Source organism: Sinocyclocheilus grahami, unplaced genomic scaffold (genome assembly GCF_001515645.1).
Source record: "Sinocyclocheilus grahami isolate Dianchi unplaced genomic scaffold, SAMN03320097.WGS_v1.1 scaffold202.1, whole genome shotgun sequence".
NCBI lineage: Eukaryota > Metazoa > Chordata > Actinopteri > Cypriniformes > Cyprinidae > Sinocyclocheilus > Sinocyclocheilus grahami.
Window position 1 is genome coordinate 105,322 of NW_015505381.1, and position 18,525 is coordinate 123,846.

General features: G+C 35.4%; 1 protein-coding gene across 1 annotated transcript in view; it reads right to left on the reverse strand.

The window, feature by feature from the left end:
- Positions 1-16,771, reverse strand: part of nav1b (neuron navigator 1b) — a 75,755-nt gene extending 58,984 nt beyond the window's left edge. Inside the window, exons 1-3 of the mRNA XM_016285835.1 lie at positions 16,680-16,771; positions 9,237-9,339; positions 4,144-4,509 (exon numbers count right to left, since the gene is read on the reverse strand). Coding sequence (XP_016141321.1) covers positions 4,144-4,509; positions 9,237-9,339; positions 16,680-16,704 — 494 coding nt within the window. The 5' untranslated portion in view covers positions 16,705-16,771. The remainder of the gene's footprint in view (positions 1-4,143; positions 4,510-9,236; positions 9,340-16,679) is intronic.
- Positions 16,772-18,525: the final 1,754 nt, after the last annotated feature.

An 18,525-nucleotide genomic window follows, 5' to 3' on the forward strand; every position in this document is an offset into this window, starting at 1 on the left:
CACACACGCACACACTCACACTCACTCACACACTCACTCACTCACTCATACACTCACACACGCACACACTCTCACTCACTCACACTCACTCACTGACTCACTGGCTCACTCACTCACTCACTCACTCACTCACTCACTCACTCACTCACTCACTCACTGACTCACTCACTCACTCACTGACTCACTCACTCACGCACTCACTCACTCACTGACTGACTCACTCACTGACTCACTCACTGACTCACTCACTGACTGACTCACTGACTCACTGACTCACTCACTGACTGACTCACTCACTGACTGACTCACTCACAGTTACAATGCAACTGATACTTCTAGACTGAAAAAGAAAAAAAGAAAGAAAGATAAAAAAAAAAGATTTTGATTAATGCATCAAAAATGATTCATATAGTCCCAACATAAACTTTATTTTTATATATTTAAATGTTAAAAATGTCAGGTCAAATGGACTTTTCCATGCAATTTGCAAAAAATAAATAAAAAATAAAAATTTCTGGAAAAAATTAGGATTAACGTGAAAACAGAAAACCACTTTCTATTTTGTTATTTCTATTTTGTTTTGTTATATTTTTATACTATGAGTCTTAAATTTCATATTGTATTGTATATTTTAGTGTTTGACAAGTTTAGTAAAAGTTTTAGTTTTTTACCTGACTCTTTAGTGTTTTTCAGTGTTGATTTTGGGCAAATTGTATTAAAAACAATAGGGGTCAATATGACTCCAACACACAAGTCATAACATTTGTACTGCCTATCCAAAACACATCCATGTGTCGAGGCTTTGCATGCACATTCATGATGCACATTTCCTAAATGGAAAATACCCTCAAAATTTCAAGAAGAAATAAACTGTTTAACCAGTATTTCGAGCAGTTTGAAAATGAAGTGTGGGTCAAATTGACTCCAGCACAACAGGAGGGATAAATCTGGCCCAATAATGCAAGCCACAGCTCCTTAAATTGACCCAAAGCTCTCTGATGATCTGTATTGTTGAGGGCTGTTCTCTCTTATGTAAGTTTCTCTCACTCTTTCTTCTCACTGCATTGAAGCGTCAGTAGAAAATGAGAACGAGGGCTGGGTTTGATCACCCCACCATCATGCGGCACTCGCTAAATCCCTCCGCATGAGCCTCCCAGATAAAGCCCAGATTCACGCCCAGGAGAACTGGCCTGGATAACTTCAAACTCTCTGCTGAAAAAGAGGAATTAGAAAGACAATCAAGGCCAGAAAAGGAGTGGCTATCATCCTCAAATCTGGAGGTGACTGAGTTCAGATCAGACACCTGCTATCAGACTCCCGCTGCTGCATGCTGACCGAGTCCAAGAGGAACACAAGGTCATTGTGGCATGCAAATTACAAAGAAATCATTGAGTTACATGAATAATCTGAGACCTGGCAGATGGCTCGACCTTGCAAAAGGACACGGATGGTGACTGGGTGCATTGAAACGCTGCAGGTTTGCTGCTATAGCTACACAGAAAAAGTCTGGCTTTGGAGACAATTCAAAAGGGGAAGTGAAGATGTCAACATGTACTTTGATCTACAGTATAATACCATGAATGAATGAAATCTTTATCATTTTGGGATGCTGATTTAAAAAACTGTGTCACTCTAGTAGTCAAACTTTCTCACAAAATATGATGCATGAGCACGATCAAGATCACAACCGTGTATTTATGATATTTATACATACAGTACTGTAGGATACAACCAATGTTCCTTCTCTTGAAGTAACATGTTTTTTTGTTTCTCGTTTGAATAAAGCTGAGAATTTCTCTTTTTTGATGCTCACAACACCTCCTCCACTGTCAATCCCACAATCTCCCACACTTAATAATCAATATCACTGAACTGAACCAAGAGTGACAGTCAACATACACTGTTGTTTAAAAGTTTAGGGTTAGAAGATTTTTTTTTAAAGGAATTGATACTTTTATTAAGGATGCATTAAACTGACCAAAAGTGACAGTAAAGACATAATGTTACAAAATATTTATGTTTTGAAATAAATGCTGTTCTTTTGAGCTTTCTATTCATCAAAGAATCAAAAAAAAAAGTCAGTTTCCACAAAAGTATTGGGCAGCACAACTGTTTTCAACATTGATAAAGATCAGAAATGTTTCTTGAGCAGCAAATCAGCATATTAGAATGATTTCTGAAGGATCATGTGACACTGAAGACTGGAGTAATGATGCAGAAAATTCAGATTTGATCACAGGACTAAATTACATTTTTAAATATATTCACATTGAAAACAGTTATTTAAAACTGTAATAATATTTCACAATATTACTTTTTTACTGTATTTTTAATCAAATAAATGCAGCCTTGGTGAGCATTAGAGACTTCAGTCAAAAACATTAAAAACATCTTACTAACCCCAAACCTAGTAGTCTATGCAGATTTCACAGCTGCAGCAAACATCCAAAGCAATGAAAATATTATGCATTGAGCCCCAACTACATACGTTTTATACATTTTAGACCATCCTTTTTAAATGTCTGAGGATCCTGTAGTAATGCTATGAAGCTGTGCCAGGAGGAGGGCATCTCTGCAGGCCTCTCTGGTAACGTGGATAATTAGCATGACCCCTCTTTGATGCACTGTTGACTTTTTAATCTAGTGTACTTACATGGCAGGATAACAGTCACACTGCGTCTCCTGGTCCCATTCATGACATTATTAACACATTATGAATAAAGCCTTCCAGTTCACTCTTACAAATAAAGGTTCTTCACTGGCACTGATGGTTCCATAGAGAACCTCTAACATCCATGGAACATTTCAAGTTTCTTTATAATGGAAAAGGTTCTTTAGATGTTTAAATTGTTCTTTAAACTAAGAAAAAAAATATTTTAAGAACCTTTTACTGAAAACCAAAAATAAAGGTCCTATATTAGCATCAATGGTTCCATGACGAATCTTTAACACCCATGGAACCATTCCACTGCACAAAAAGTTATTTATAGTAGGAAAAGATTATTTAGATTATTAAAACGTTCTTCAAAATTGAAGAAAAAATGGTTCTTTTAAGCACATTTTACTGAAAACCAAAAATGGTTCACTCTCAAAAATTATGGTTCTTTATTGGCATCAATGGTTCCATGAAGAACCTTTCAAATCCATGGAACCATTCGACTGCACAAAATCTTTATAGTGGGAAAAGTTTTTTCAAAATTGAGGAACAAATGCTTCTTTTAGAACTGTTCACTAAAAAGTTCTTTTGGAACACAAAATGGTTCTTAGACTCTCAAAAATTCAGCTACTTTATTGACATTGATGGTTCCATGAAGAACCTTTAACATCCATGGAACCATTCCACTGCACAAAATGTTCTTTATTGGGGAAAAAGCTTCTTTAGATGTTTTTCACACTAATGGCGCTTTTCCATTGCATGGTACGGCACGGTACGGCTCAGTACGGTTCACTTTTGGGGGGTTTTCCACTGGGTACAGTACCTGGTACTTTTTTTAGTACCACTTCGGTTGGGGTTCCAAGTACCGTTACCAAAACGTGACGTGTAAACTCTGCTGACCACGGATTGGCCAGAGAGAATCGTCACTACCTGCGTCACTGAACTTGCGACACAAACACAAAAGAACCTCTAGATTTAAATCAGCACAGCCAGCGAAGCATCGAACTCAACTGTTTTGAACGAGTGCACCTTTTTTTAACAACCAAAAAGTTTTGTTGTCTGTTGTGGAAGAACAGACGTTCCTCTCGTTGATAGCAGAGGAGCGGATCCAGCGAGAGCTTGATGGGGCGATGTGGAATGAAAAAGTTTTTTTTAGGAGTCGTGGTAGTAGAGGCGGCTCAACTGTAATGACATGTGAATAATCCTGCCCACTCTAAAGCGGTAATGAACCGCAGTGGAAACGCAAACCGTGCCGAGCCGAACCATGCCGTGCCGTACTGAGCCGTACCGAGTCGAGTCGTACCACGCAGCGGAAAAGCGCCATAAGAAAAAATGGTTCTTTTAAGAACTGTTCAGTGAAAGGTTCTTTGAGGAATCCAAAAGCATTCTTCTATTGCATCGCAACGAAAACCTCCTTTTGGAAACTTTATTTTTAAGAGAGTAGTAGGCTAGAGATATTTAGCAAAGCAACACATGCAGACACTCACCCATTGGCCAGATTGTCGTCATCGTCGTCGTCGTCATTAAGGCTCTTGCATAGTACATCAGAATCACTCAGGTAACCAGACTTGAGGTCGCTGTCTCCGGCATCCAAGCCTTCGATGAACTCGCTACGTGACGTGTGGCTGAGCCGGCTGGAGCAGCGGGCAGGCATGGTGTGAGAGGTGTACTGAGACGAGGCCTTGCTGCCCGACACATAGCGGCTGCCCGTTGAGGAAGGAGCGTCGCCGGCTTGCAGACGAGGACTGGACTGTCCATGGCGCCAGGAGAGAGGAGAGGAGCGGTTGGAGAGGCTGGAGATGCTACGAGCATTGGTTTCATCGCTATCGTAGCAGACGCTGCTGTCCAGACAACTATAGACAGAAAGAGGTGCATGCAAAACACAACATAATAGGGTTGTTGAGCCACAGGAACTCGTGGCCTATTAAAGAAAAGGATGCATCTGTGGGAGAATTCATCTGTTGAGGATGAAGATTGCATAACCAGATGCACCAGCTCAAATGAATAATATAACAGCTTCCTTTACCACATGAACATGGAAGAGCTATTTTTATGCACTTCTCTCAGGATAATTCATCAGACAGCTGCTAAATGCCAGAAAACGCACACTTGTGGGTTGAAATATTTGATGCACTCAAGGCATAAACAGCACACAAACACACTGGCATTGGGTTATTCGGTTAGTGTTACCCAGCTGAAGGAGGATTATTTGGTCTGTTATTCTTGCAAATGGGTCGCACAGTCAGCGTAGCTTGGTTGCCAGCAGGTCTGTTAATCATTTCTATCTGTTGTTGATGGGCTATTTTAAGACTGAGTAATTTGGGGAAAAAACTGATGACTAAATTATTAAATTATTTGGAATAAACTAATGGAATAATAAACAAATTTTTAAAAAAGAGCTCAGATTAGCTGTGCTTGTTTTTAGAGCTACACAATTTGGCCAATACAATTATATAACATAATTATTGTAATGATGATGATGTACTATAAAATAAAAATGTGTATGTAATAAAAATAAATAATTTTATTTCATTTTAGCAAAAAAAAATAAAAATAAACAAACAAATAAATAAATACTGCAAGGAGCCTTAAAAACATATTTTTTGCAGTATACCTCGTAATTTTGTTCTGTTGTCAATGGAGTATTCAAGGGCTGAATGGAATTTGAATTTGGGGAAGAAAAAAATCAGATTGCAATTTTTTTTTAATAAATATTACATTAAAACACAATTTTGTAAAGCACATTCAGGTTTGCTTTGCTTGTTTGTAAGGTTGCATATTTTGGCCAATACAATTCTACAGTGATTATATAAATCTGGCAATAATAATAATAATAATAATAATTATTATTATTAAAATAAAAATATTACAATGATAAATATATTATCGCAATAATACTATTGTACTGTAAATAAAAATTAAGTATTTAATAAAATATTAACATTAAAAATGGATAATTATTGCAATAATACTACTGTACTACTACTGTAAAATTCAGTATCTAATAAAAATAATTCTTAAAAATAATGGTCTTTTTTAAAGTACAAAAATTTGATGCTTCTGATCTGTTCTGATTTGATCGTGATTAATCGTTTGACAGCACTAGTAAAAAGCGATTTTATTTTGATTAATTGTTCAGTCCTAGGCTTTTCGTTTGGCCCAACAATTGTATCAATGGAAAAAATTGTTCCGTTGTACTCATATTTGTAATTTGCATGTATCTGAATTCTATATCAGTTGAGCTGATTATGAAATGGAATGAATGAATGATCTGGACTCCGGATCCAGCAGCATTGCTGGCTCTCATGGCAGCTGGCATTACTAGTGGAAGACCTGGATTGACGATAAAGGACCACATGGGAGTTTCTAGACAGAATAAATGTTTCATTTCTCAGTATTTTCAAAAGACATCTGAAAATAACACACATACAGCCTCATTTCACTGCACTGGACCTTTCACAGTGATGGCGCAGCCACTCCCAAACATCACAAGCTGCTTTTCCATTCGCTTTCAGTGCCACATCACATCCTACATGAAGCCAAAGCAAAGGTCCTGCTCTCTCCACGTCGCACACTATGTGGCAAGAACATTTATAGAGTTTTTCTCATTACTAAAATCAACAATGACTGTAATGGCAAAAGCAGACTTTAAGCAGACTTTACATTTCTACAATGACTGTGTTTGCCCATGCAAACTTCACCAGAATAAAGCCATAACGTTGTGAGTGGTTGCCAAGGCGTTGTATACAGTTGCTAAGGTGTTCTGAGTGATTGCTTGTGCATTGCTATGCAGTTGTTAGGATGGAGCGAGATGGTTCAGGTCTGTCCTTCTAAAATTTTATTGAAAACTGTTAGTTGGATCACTTAGACAACCCTGAATAATACCTCAAATTTTGCAACTTATTATAGTTAACTAAAACTTTAAATAAAATAAAATAGAAAATAAAAGTTTATTTTATTTTATTAAAGGTGACATATCATGAAAATCTGACTTTTCCAGGTTTTAAGTGCTATAATCAGGTCCCTGGTGCATCTACCAACCAAGGAAACGTGAAAAAGATTAACCCAGTAACTTTGTTTTGGGAAGCTTTTTTTCTGCAAGCGTCTGAGAAAACGAGCGTATCTGATTTCGCTCCCTTGGTGACGTGTCAAAGGCATCTCATTATAATATTACCGCCCCTTAATCTGTAAGTTTACACGGTGCCTTCATTGTGTTTTCGCAAGCGACAATGGTGTACCAGCTCTAATGCCATGGTGAAAGTTTGAGCAAAACATGCTAACTGTTCTGTCTTTGACTGCACAGATGAGCACAGAACACTATTAAGAGTCGCAGCCTCAGAGGAGACGAGAGAGCAGTGGATTTATTGAGTTATTTACTGTAAATTGCTGCTGCCACACAGATCTAAAATAAACATGCAATTTATTTCCCAGCAGTTTACCTTCACAGACATAACCAAATCTTTTTTGTAACTCGTGTGTTTTTAACGTAAACTTGTGTGTGAATGAGAACTTAGTTTAGTACTCACATGCTGTGACAGCCGCTTTCTGTCCGTGTGCTTCGGATGTGTGCGCTCAGAAAACCGTATATCAGAAGTTTAAACTCATATGGTTTAAAACGCATGATTTCAGCGTGATAAACATGATAATCAGAACCAAAACAGATGTTTTTAGCAGGTACAAGCTGTAATGGCACAGCTCTATTCTGGAAAAGGGGGCGGGGAGCAGCAGCTTATTTGCATTTAAAGAGACACGCCCGAAAAACAGCGCGTTTCTGTTTCCACTCAAAATAGGCATTTTCAAAATGATATAATAAATGATCTGTGGAGTATTTTGAGCTGAAACTTCACAGACACATTCTGGGGACACCAGAGACTTATATTACATATTGTAAAAAAGGGGCATAATATGTCTCCTTTAAGCAAGTTTCCAAGGCAGCATTTCTCATTTTCATTTAGTTTAACTTGATGTACTAAACTAACTAAATTTTATAGTACAACTATCATTAAACTTTTTTCAGCTGCTTTCCCATTTTTAAATTTTCATTTAGTTTAACTTGATGTACTAAAATAACTAACTAAAAGAAGAAAAAGAAGAAGAAAAGATGAAAACTTAAAAAAAATAAAAATAATAAAAACTGTCAAAAGCACAAAACAAAATTACTACAATTTTATGTAAATTTAAAACAATCTAAAAATAAAAAACTAATTCAAAATATTAATAAAAACTATTATAGTACATCAATGATTCTAAAAAAAAACACTGTGTTGTTGCGGGTTTTGCTTAAAAACTCATCACACATCATTATAGAAACATGCTGAACTGATAAAAAGCTTGTTTGTGAAAGCATAACACATCACAAACAATTTCCTAAACAAACACAGCACATGAGAACTTAAAAGCGTCCATGTGGTTCAGTAATTAGCTAATCACATTTTCCAACTCAATTGCACATCTTGGCAGAATCAGGATTCGACCAGCAGGTGTATAATGTGAATAGGCACGATCAGAAAAATCAAACAGCGCACCTCTATTCTGAGTCGTATTAGGTCATGCATCTCCATGTCTTGAAGGCTAACAGAAGTATCCCGTTACAGAAAAGCTCATTATGCACACATACATCAGTGTGGCTGTGAATCTGTGGGTTGAGTGCGGTTAATCTGGTATGAATCATTTTTACGCCTGCACCATCAAGTCTTTGGAAGCTCATCAGTCTTATACAAGTGCTGCTATTAAAATGAAGCTGCAGGTCTCAAGCGTGTTATATGTCTACTACAAAAGTCTTCTGCTCTGAAACTTAGTAGAGCAGTGAATGGTTAGCCTGCAGGGAAAGGTTTGATGTTAGGAGGAAGGACAGGTTGAGATCTCTAGGGGCAAAATTCAGGAAGGTACTAAGATCAAAGTTAGCATAATTGCTAGGCTAAGCACATCTAGCGTACTGTAGCACACCTGTGGGGAAGGAAAATCTGTTCATCGGGAAGTAGCATAGCATCTAGCTTATTCTGTAACTTGCTCAAACATTTTTTTATTTATATGTCTATGAGATATACTGTATACATACACAATAAAAAATGATCAGCTTAAGTTTAAGCAACCACATAGAAACATTCTAAAAATCACTCAGAGCAACCTGGTAACCTCGCAAAACAAAGAGAAAGAAATTTTTCAGAAAGATTTTTTCAGAAAACGTAAAAGTCCAGTTGTGTATTGCTGTATATCTGACTTTGCAAAGCCTGGAGTCCAGCTGATTTCTGTGTGTGTTTGTTGTTATTCATTGATGGAAAGTGTTTCATTGTGTATGTGTGAATGTGGCAGCCAGGTGTCTGAACGACTGAAGCGGCAACTCTCCCAAAAGACGTGGGAGGCTGAATGGTTGTGGAAAAAGTAATCGTTTGTGTATAATGCAAAACCTTGTTTATATTCATGCTTTTTGTGACACAAATGTGCGTGAAGATTGTTTTCAAAGAACATTGTGGAGCTTTCTCCCAGATTTACGATTCATTGAAAAGCAGCAGTTCGCATCCTCGTGAATTAGTCTGGTTGTGATTTTTCATGCCATTAACACGTACTGGTTCTCACTCACCTCTGGCTGAGCTGAGTCCCTCGCAGGCTGGACATGGTTTCCTCCAGGTTCTGTCTGAGATCCAGGACATTCTGAACCGTCCGTTTCCTTTGAGACTCGGGATCTGCACACATAGCGGACAATCAATATGCAATGTACAGTAAGTAAGCAAAACTAAATATCTGCACCAATTTTTCCCATTTTATGTTATTTTATACCAGTTATTTTCAGTTTATGTCTTATAAATGCATGTATCAATTTGAGTTGAATTACTGAAATAAATGAACTTTTCCATGACATTCTAATTTATTGAGATGCACCTGTATACACACACACTACAGTTCAAAAGTTTGGAGTCAGTATTTTTGTTTTTTAAAGAACTTAATACTTTTATTTAGTAATGATGCATATTTCAAATAAATGCTATTCTTTTGAATTTTCTATTCATCAAAGAATCCTGAAAATAAATATGTAGAAATGTTTCTTGAGCAGCAAATCAGCATATTAGATGGATTTCTGAAGGATCATGTGACACTGAAGACTGGAGGAATGATGCTGAAAATTCAGATTTGCATCACAGGAATAAATTACATTTTAAAATATATTCAAACAGAAAACAGTTCATTTAAATCGTAATAATATTTCACAATTTTACAGTTTTTACTGTATTTTTGATCAAATAAAATTCTTTAAAAATCATACCGACCTCACCCTTTTTTAACAGTAGTGTATTAATATTGTAAAAAAAAACTGAACATAAAATAGTTTACTTAACTTAAGCACACAATTAGTATCTTTGAAAAACATACTGTAGGATTCTACACCAAAATTTCTTCAAATAGTCAAAGATGGCAAAAGTTCCCAATCAGATTGAGAACTTTATGCGCCATTAAAGACCAGTTTGTACTTCCTGTTGAATCATGAAGCTGACATTTCAAAGAGTTTGTCTTTTGGTTTTAAATAGCCAACAGCCTTTCATTTACGTCACAAAGGTGAAAAACAGCTCGACCTGATCAATCACCTGGCTTTGCTGAAAGCTAACAGTCTTGGACATTAACCTCGGAGGCAGCACTGAACGAGCCAAACGCCAACCATGAGATTACGAGAACCAGACAGCCTCATATCACATCGCCTACACTGACAATGAGAAGAACTAAGGATGAAAGTCTTCTTTCGTCCAAATAAACAAATGTTTTCTGTTCAAACAGTTGTAAACTGCCACACAATCTCTTGAAAACCTGCATGGGCGAGCGGTCAGCATGTCAACAGCATGCCCAATCAATCCCATGGTGCAGTTAGGCACGACGCCTGGCCTGACATTATTAACGACTGGACTGCTTTACAGACAGCGAGAGAGAGAGGTGGTTTACAAGCATTACTGGACAGCAGATAACTCATGTCAATCAACTACATTCCCATGAGACAATTTACAGATGCTCTAACTAATTACATCACTAGACAGACTTGCATGGTGGAATTAGTGAATCAGACGACAAGATGACAGCATTTCATTAGTTTTCATTGTAAAGTATGTACATAACTATTGCAAATCAACCAGCTTCACCTGTGTTGTGTCCTGACCTTCTAAAAACGTTAATTTCTACCATAATGGTCAAATAAAGAGCAAGCACAAAATACATTTTAAATTGATACATTGATTAATTTACATGCATTATGCATATATTATAAACACCCTCATATTACGCATTGCTACCTGCGCACAAATAAACATAGTGGTGTGCCTTGCTCCAATGCAATCTCCAGCTCTGCCATTGGCTGCATGGGAGATTAAAATGTAATACATGCTCTTTTTCTCCATATGCTTTGATCTGCAAGGGCAAACTGGAACACAGCTTCATGTGTAGATTTTGTGGGTCACAAGAAGCAACACTGCACCAAGTGCAGTTTAATACATTTTAATATTATGCATAACATAAATATAACCAATTAAAATAGTAAATTCTAAGGTAAAACAAAATAAATTCCAGTAGTAAATTCAGATCAATTCTATTAGCAGTTTTGTCAATATATAATACATATATTTTTTTACAAGTATTTTTGAGTGAATGTATAGTAAATGTGTATACACTGCAAAAATGATACAGTATTTTTGACATTTCCAGATAAAGCATCTAAAAAAACCTTAAAACAAGACTTACTTGAATCAATGCTGCATAAGATAAGACAACAATTGAATCTTTAATATGTGTATTTCCACTTGTTTTTAATCTGTTCATACTGAAAAACAAGTGAAATCAGTGCTGTAAAACGAAATTACAGATATACTCTGTGAAAACCAAAATTAGTATCTTATGCAGTGCTGATTCGCAAGTTATTTTTTAAAGAGATAGTTCACCCAAAAAGAACAATTTTGTCATCATTTACTCACCCTCAACCAAACAGCTGACAGTAGCCACTGACTTCCATAGTATTTTTTCCATACTATGAAAGCCAATGGCTACCATCAACTGTTTGGTTACCAAAATTCTTCAAAATTCCAGGTTTAGAACAACTTGAGGTTGAACCATACCCAAAATATATTACTTAGAAATCAAGTAAAAGAAGGAACAAATAAAAAGTATATTTATAATAGTATATAATCAGTTATCAGTCACCCTTCCCTCTAGATATTGATATGGATATCAGCCACTTAAATACCCACAGCACAGTCAAGGAAACCAACATGATTAGAGTGGCCTCATAAAAGCTCATATCGTCCTCATAACTTGCTATACATATTCAGGTTTATTTCCAGACTGGCACAAAGAGGCCAAATTTGGCCCTAGCTTAACTGTCCCTCAACTCAAACTATTGTGCCTCATACATATTTTAAGCATTTCCGTCCCCCTAGAGATTTAGACCCACGTCCAGCTGTGCAGTACAATAGTAACTATGAATGCACAGAGGAAAGCAATGCTCCATTCTGAGTGCGAATTCAGTCTTGAGACCAAAAGTGGTGTGCAGATGTTATGTGCCACATACAACTCATAAGGAAGTCTATTATGCAGCAGTTTATTATGCAGAACAAATGAGCATGAACTCTGTGTAATTATGATTATAAAAAAGAACGTGCTTTGATATAGAGATTCAACAGATTATTCTTAACAGAGACCTTGTGATTAAAAGATCCTGCATGAAAAAGATTCCCTGTAGCACTTTGTTTTTCTTCTAAATTTAGAGGAGAAGAGCTCCGCAACCACTCTGGTGTTGCTCGTAATTATACGCTGTCTATATAAAAGCATGCTAAAAAAATATATATATTCCTATCGGATTTTCTGCTATAATTCAGAACCAAATTATGAATTAAACCAAACCAAAATGAAAAATATTAAAAAAAAAATTAAATTAATTAAAATTTGGAGTCCCAAAAGCATCCTAATAGAAATGCAGTGCTGCTAGAACTATTCCAACAGAAGTTCCATTTTTATTCTTGGTTCTTACTTTTTATTCCCTGCAGGATCCTGCAGGATTGTTTTTCAAATTATAATTCCGATCGGAATCCTGTATGGATTCTTAAGCAAGAGCTACGGAGAGCATTTTAATAAGGAGTTTAATCCAGGTCATTCGTTTACTCTCATTAGCTTTTAATCCCACCACCGAATTATACTGTGCATTGCCATGCAAGGAGAAGAAGGATCTAGGTTTCCACGCAAACAACTGCAAGAATTCAGGCCCAAATTGGTTGTTTAAACATATGAGGTCTGGACATGGTTGAAATAGAGGTAATTCATTTGAGGACTGATGCACGAATGCAGAGCATGCTGTGTTTAGAAGACAGCACAAACAATATTTGTTTTAAATGCAACAAACTTACATCCTGATTAATGCCATGGACATAACAAACAGGATCCAGATCCAATTATATATGTATATATTATATCAAATTCCACAGTATGCATAAAACTGCTAAGTATCCCTTAGAAAGCCTAGGTGCATTTCATCCAGTGTGACAGGTCACAGGTAATCATGCATGCTTTTGTTCATGTGTTCGACAACAACATTCATCAGCAGTCAAAGGAGGCTGATGACAAACTACAAACCGAATTCATTATGCTCCCTTTATGTATTCCACGGCCTCTTCCTTTTCTCGTACCACCTGTGTCCCTGATATAGCAGCCATTACCTCATTACAGATGAGAGCAGAGCGGCAACACCAGCACACGGCACCAGACAGGCGTCGAAAAGCAGATCAGCAACGCCCCCGAGCATTCTGTCATTCAATCATCGGACACACGCCAAGGGGAATAATCTGAGCACAATTTCTAGCCCACAAGTGCGAGAGACGGCGGATGCACAACAATGCACATGCTACCGCGGCTCTTTCTCTCTTGCACAGGAAGAAAATGCTAATTCCGTGCACCCTTTATTTTTTCCCTTTCCTTCCTGTCAGGCTGCAGAAGCTGCCGCCCTGGTTCTCCTTTTCTCTCTCCTCTTTCTCTCTCTCCTCTTTCTCTCACTCCCTCGTTTTCTCTCCTCCCTTCACCAGGCTGTCTTGCCGCTGAGCCGTGCAGCAGCCAAATGACAGCAGTGCTGCACGCAACAACAGTCCCTCCCCCCTTTCTCTCTCTCTCGGTTGCATTTTCCGGTGCGTCTCTCTGCCTCAGCAGAAAGTGTGAGCTGATAGGGGGAGATGACAAATTGCAACACTAGAATGTAAACTGAATCCAGTACATCGTAGTGTGTATTTTCACACACACTATTTCTCCATCCCCATTGTTTCGCCCCTCCCCCTTCCAGGATCCAATGCTGAATACCCATTAAAATCTCAGTTATGTATTCACTATCTGCCTTCAGGAGAAATGCATTGCATATGCATAGGACAATTTACCAATACACAAATGTCATACTGTACATCTATCTATCTATCTATCTATCTATCTATCTATCTATCTATCTATCTATCTATCTATCTATCTATCTATATTGCCTTTAGTGGTATAATATAATAATGTATACACTAGCTTTATAGTTCTGCAAATAATCTAACACAAAAATGGCAAAAACATATCCATCTATCTATTTGCAATCTATTAACGCAAATGCAATGTACATTGTTTTTAGTATAATACAAAAATGCAATATAATCATCATTTTGTTTAAACATTAAGAATATTTTAGTTATTCCATTCTACAAATAATCCAACACACCATACAAAACAAAAAGGAAAAGAAAAATGGCAAAAAATAATAATTGCAGCATAAATAATTTTTTTTTGTTTTTTTTGTTTTGTTAAAATAAGATGGATCTGGCAATAGAATAAGACATATAAAACACAACATTTTCTTGATGCAAAAAAAAATTATTAAAACAAACAAAAAAAGACCCTGAAAAACATTTTTAAAAGAAACAACTGATATTAAAATATCCAAAAAAGAGAGAGAGAGAGAGCGGCATTAAAAAGATCAGAAAAGTATATATTTAATCTCAATTATGTTGAAGAATAATAACGAGAGAGATACTAAAAAAGAGCTTATTTAGGCCTAAACAATGGAGATATAAAGATATAAAATATAAAGTATAAAGATATTAAATATCTTAAAGCATTAAAAAGATATCAAATAAAACATTTCAAAACTCACTGATCATTTATATGCAATAAATGATCAAATTAATCTTATTATTAATTATTAATCTTAAAGTAAATAAGTAGCCTATCCAATTACTCTGAATTATTTCTAAGAACAACAACTAAGGCCCGGTTTCACAGACAGGGCTTAGACTAAGCCAGGATTAGGCCATAGTTCAACTAGGACATTTAAGTAATTTTTTATAAACATGCTTAGAAAAACACATTACTGGTGTGCATCTTGAGACAAAACAAAGGCACTGATATATTTTAAGATCAGTCAGTGCAAGTTTCTTTCAGTTGAAACAGCTAAGACTTACATTTTAGTCTGAGACTATAGGCTTAAGCCTTGCCTGTGAAACCGGGGGTAAGATATTAAAAATATATATATATAAAAAAAAGATATGAAAACTATATTAATCTCAATTACGTCTAAAAGAAATAACTGAGATATTACTGATAAACTCATAATGCTGATGAATTATAAGGAGATCTCAAAAGTCTCTAATCAACTTCACATCTGTCTAAAGAAAAAGGTGTTTAAAAAAAATCTGTTCTGTGATATACTTACAGTATATATCACGTAACATATCACTCTGATCCGACACTTACATGAAACAGCACTGGATTCTGACACATATTAGCGTTTTCTCTTCACGAAGTATGAAACACACGTCCTGATGTGTCCACCGCCCTCTCTCCTGAGAAAGCCAAAGGTTCTCCAAACATCTGGATCCCATCCGGAGACTGTGCTTGGCCAGCAGCGCAGATGTTTGCAGACATGAGAACATCCCTTGGGTTGCTGGCATCTGTAGCCATTACACCACACTGATATATTACTCAGACCGGCTTTCATTCAGTGTTTGTGTGCGGATGTATCTGGCAACATATGGCTGTGCTTGTCTGTTTGTTTGTTTGTTTGTTTGTTTGTGACACAATATAAATCTTACGCTCAAAAGTCATAAAAGTATTTGTCTCTATGCGGTATATTAATGTGAAACATGTGAACACAGTCTGTAAACTCACGGGGTGTTGCACATCTGAGAATATCTGTAATAAGGGTTTGCACATTCTTCTACACATTGTGTGTGTGTATATATATATATATATATATATATACTTTATATATACATTGTGTAATTACTCTTTGTACATTTACTCTCATTTCATTTTCATTAGAGTAAAAAAAGAGAAAGGCAGTAAAATTACATTTAATTCAGTACAACAAATAATATATATATATATATATATAGTATGTTTAAAATATATATTTAATATATATTTAATGATATGCATTTGTACTTTAATTCATTGAGATTACAATAATTAAAATGGAATTAATTCTAAATTTTTGAATGGTTTTTGAAAAAGATATAAATATAATATGCCTAAAAGCAACAAAATCACTGTTAAATATGCAAACACAACTGTCGCAACAGCTACTTTTATAAATTGCAAATCTTTCCACACATTATCAAGGCATGTAACATCTTAAACACATTTCTCGAAAACAATTTTCCACAAAAAACACTACTTTGTCAAAGTACTAAACACAATCCCAAATCAGCGGATTGGTCTCTGTTCGTTAGCATGTCTGGCCAGCATGAGCTGACAGGTTTTCACTAATATTTGAGGTCTACATGAGGTCTGACTGAGTCCATCAAGAATCTGAAAAGAGCTTCAGACGGTGGAAACTTACATACATCAGCAAAGACATGAATGTCCTCACATGGATACAATCATAATTTACCACACCAGCATCTGCTTATAGTTTGATCGATCTGAATCATAGCATCCCTCAGACCACAGTCTCAGACCTGTTCTCACTACCATCTACAGTCCTGTATGAGAAAACCCTGCGGTCATGAATATTGGAGTATTTTTAAGAGAGACTCACCTAAATCCTCACAGCACACTTCCATAGAGTCTGAGGAACAATCGCTCAGATCCTCAAGAGAAGCTTCAGTGTCCTCTCCAACCTGCAGTCTGAGGCACAGACAGAACAACAAGAAAGAAATCACAAGTTTGAAGCATATTCATTCTTAAAGAAAATTTTTATTACTTAGAGGATGAGACTTTATTTACATAAAAATAGTAGCCACAAATGAGACAATAGCTGATCATACAGAGCTATAAAATTGCAGCTCCATTAATATTAGAATATATTATATGAATGCTTGCTTTCTAGCAGTAGTTTAGCTTAATAATAAACTTGTTAATAAACTTATTTATAACTTATTTTCCACCCCACCCACTGATGAATATGAAATAAAAATACATAAAAATACAATAAAAATATTTATATTATATAATTTATACTGTACAATTGATATATAATTGATATAAAATTATTTATAATTTCACAGCCTTCACTGATGTAAATAAAATAATAAAATAAAATATTTTTTATTAATTAATACTATATAATTTAAATAATTCCTTATTTATAAAATAACTTATTTATATTTATAAATTATATTTATTATATATAAATAACTTATTTATAATTGCACTACGCCCACTGATGAATTTAAAATAATATAAAAATAAATACATAAAAATTTAATAATTGATATTATATAATTTATACTATACAATTTACATTATATATATATAATATATAATATAATTCCACCACCTCCACTGAAATAAAAAAAATAAAATTACATTAAATTAAATACTGGAGCTGACACATACTTCTTTATATTAAATACACATTATTAAATACAAATGCTTTGTTGTGAATTGTCAAAATTATACTTTCATGCTTTTTGACATCATATTTTCACATTTAATTATATTTGTAATAATTGTTAGATATGCAGTTGACTTTATATGAAATACATATCTTACATTGAGATATTTAGTTTGATAATTTGTCATATTTTTTTAATTATGAAACCAAAATTCATATTTTTATATGATTTTTGTAAGGATATTTTCATATCTCATCGTACACAATAAAACCCACACTGGCAACTATTGAATTAAAGTATACTATAAAGATGACAAAGGTTAAACATTAAAACAAATTCATAATTTATATAGATTAAATACAGATGTTGTGCTAGATTACTTTATTTTACTTCAGACAATATTTTATAATTCAAACTAAGAATTTTTTTTCACATCAGTGCCAATAAACAGCAGGATCCCAATGTAACAACTTACCCCATATAGTGTGACAACATGACCCGCTATATTAAATCAACGTTGGAAATGTTTAACAAATGCTTCAAGTTATATAGATTTATATACATACAGGTGCATCTCAATAAATTAGAATGTCGTGGAAAAGTTCATTTATTTCAGTAATTCAACTCAAATTGTGAAACTCGTGTATTAAATCAATTCAATGCACACAGACTGAAGTAGTTTAAGTCTTTGGTTCTTTTAATTGTGATGATTTTGGCTCACATTTAACAAAAACCCACCAATTCACTATCTCAAGAAATTAGAATATGGTGACATGCCAATCAGCTAATCAACTCAAAACACCTGCAAAGGTTTCCTGAGCCTTCAAAATGGTCTCTCAGTTTGGTTCACTAGGCTACACAATCATGGGGAAGACTGCTGATCTGACAGTTGTCCAGAAGACAATCATTGACACCCTTCACAAGGAGGGTAAGCCACAAACATTCATTACCAAAGAAGCTGGCTGTTCACAGAGTGCTGTATCCAAGCATGTTAACAGAAAGTTGAATGGAAGGAAAAAGTGTGGAAGAAAAAGATGCACAAACAAC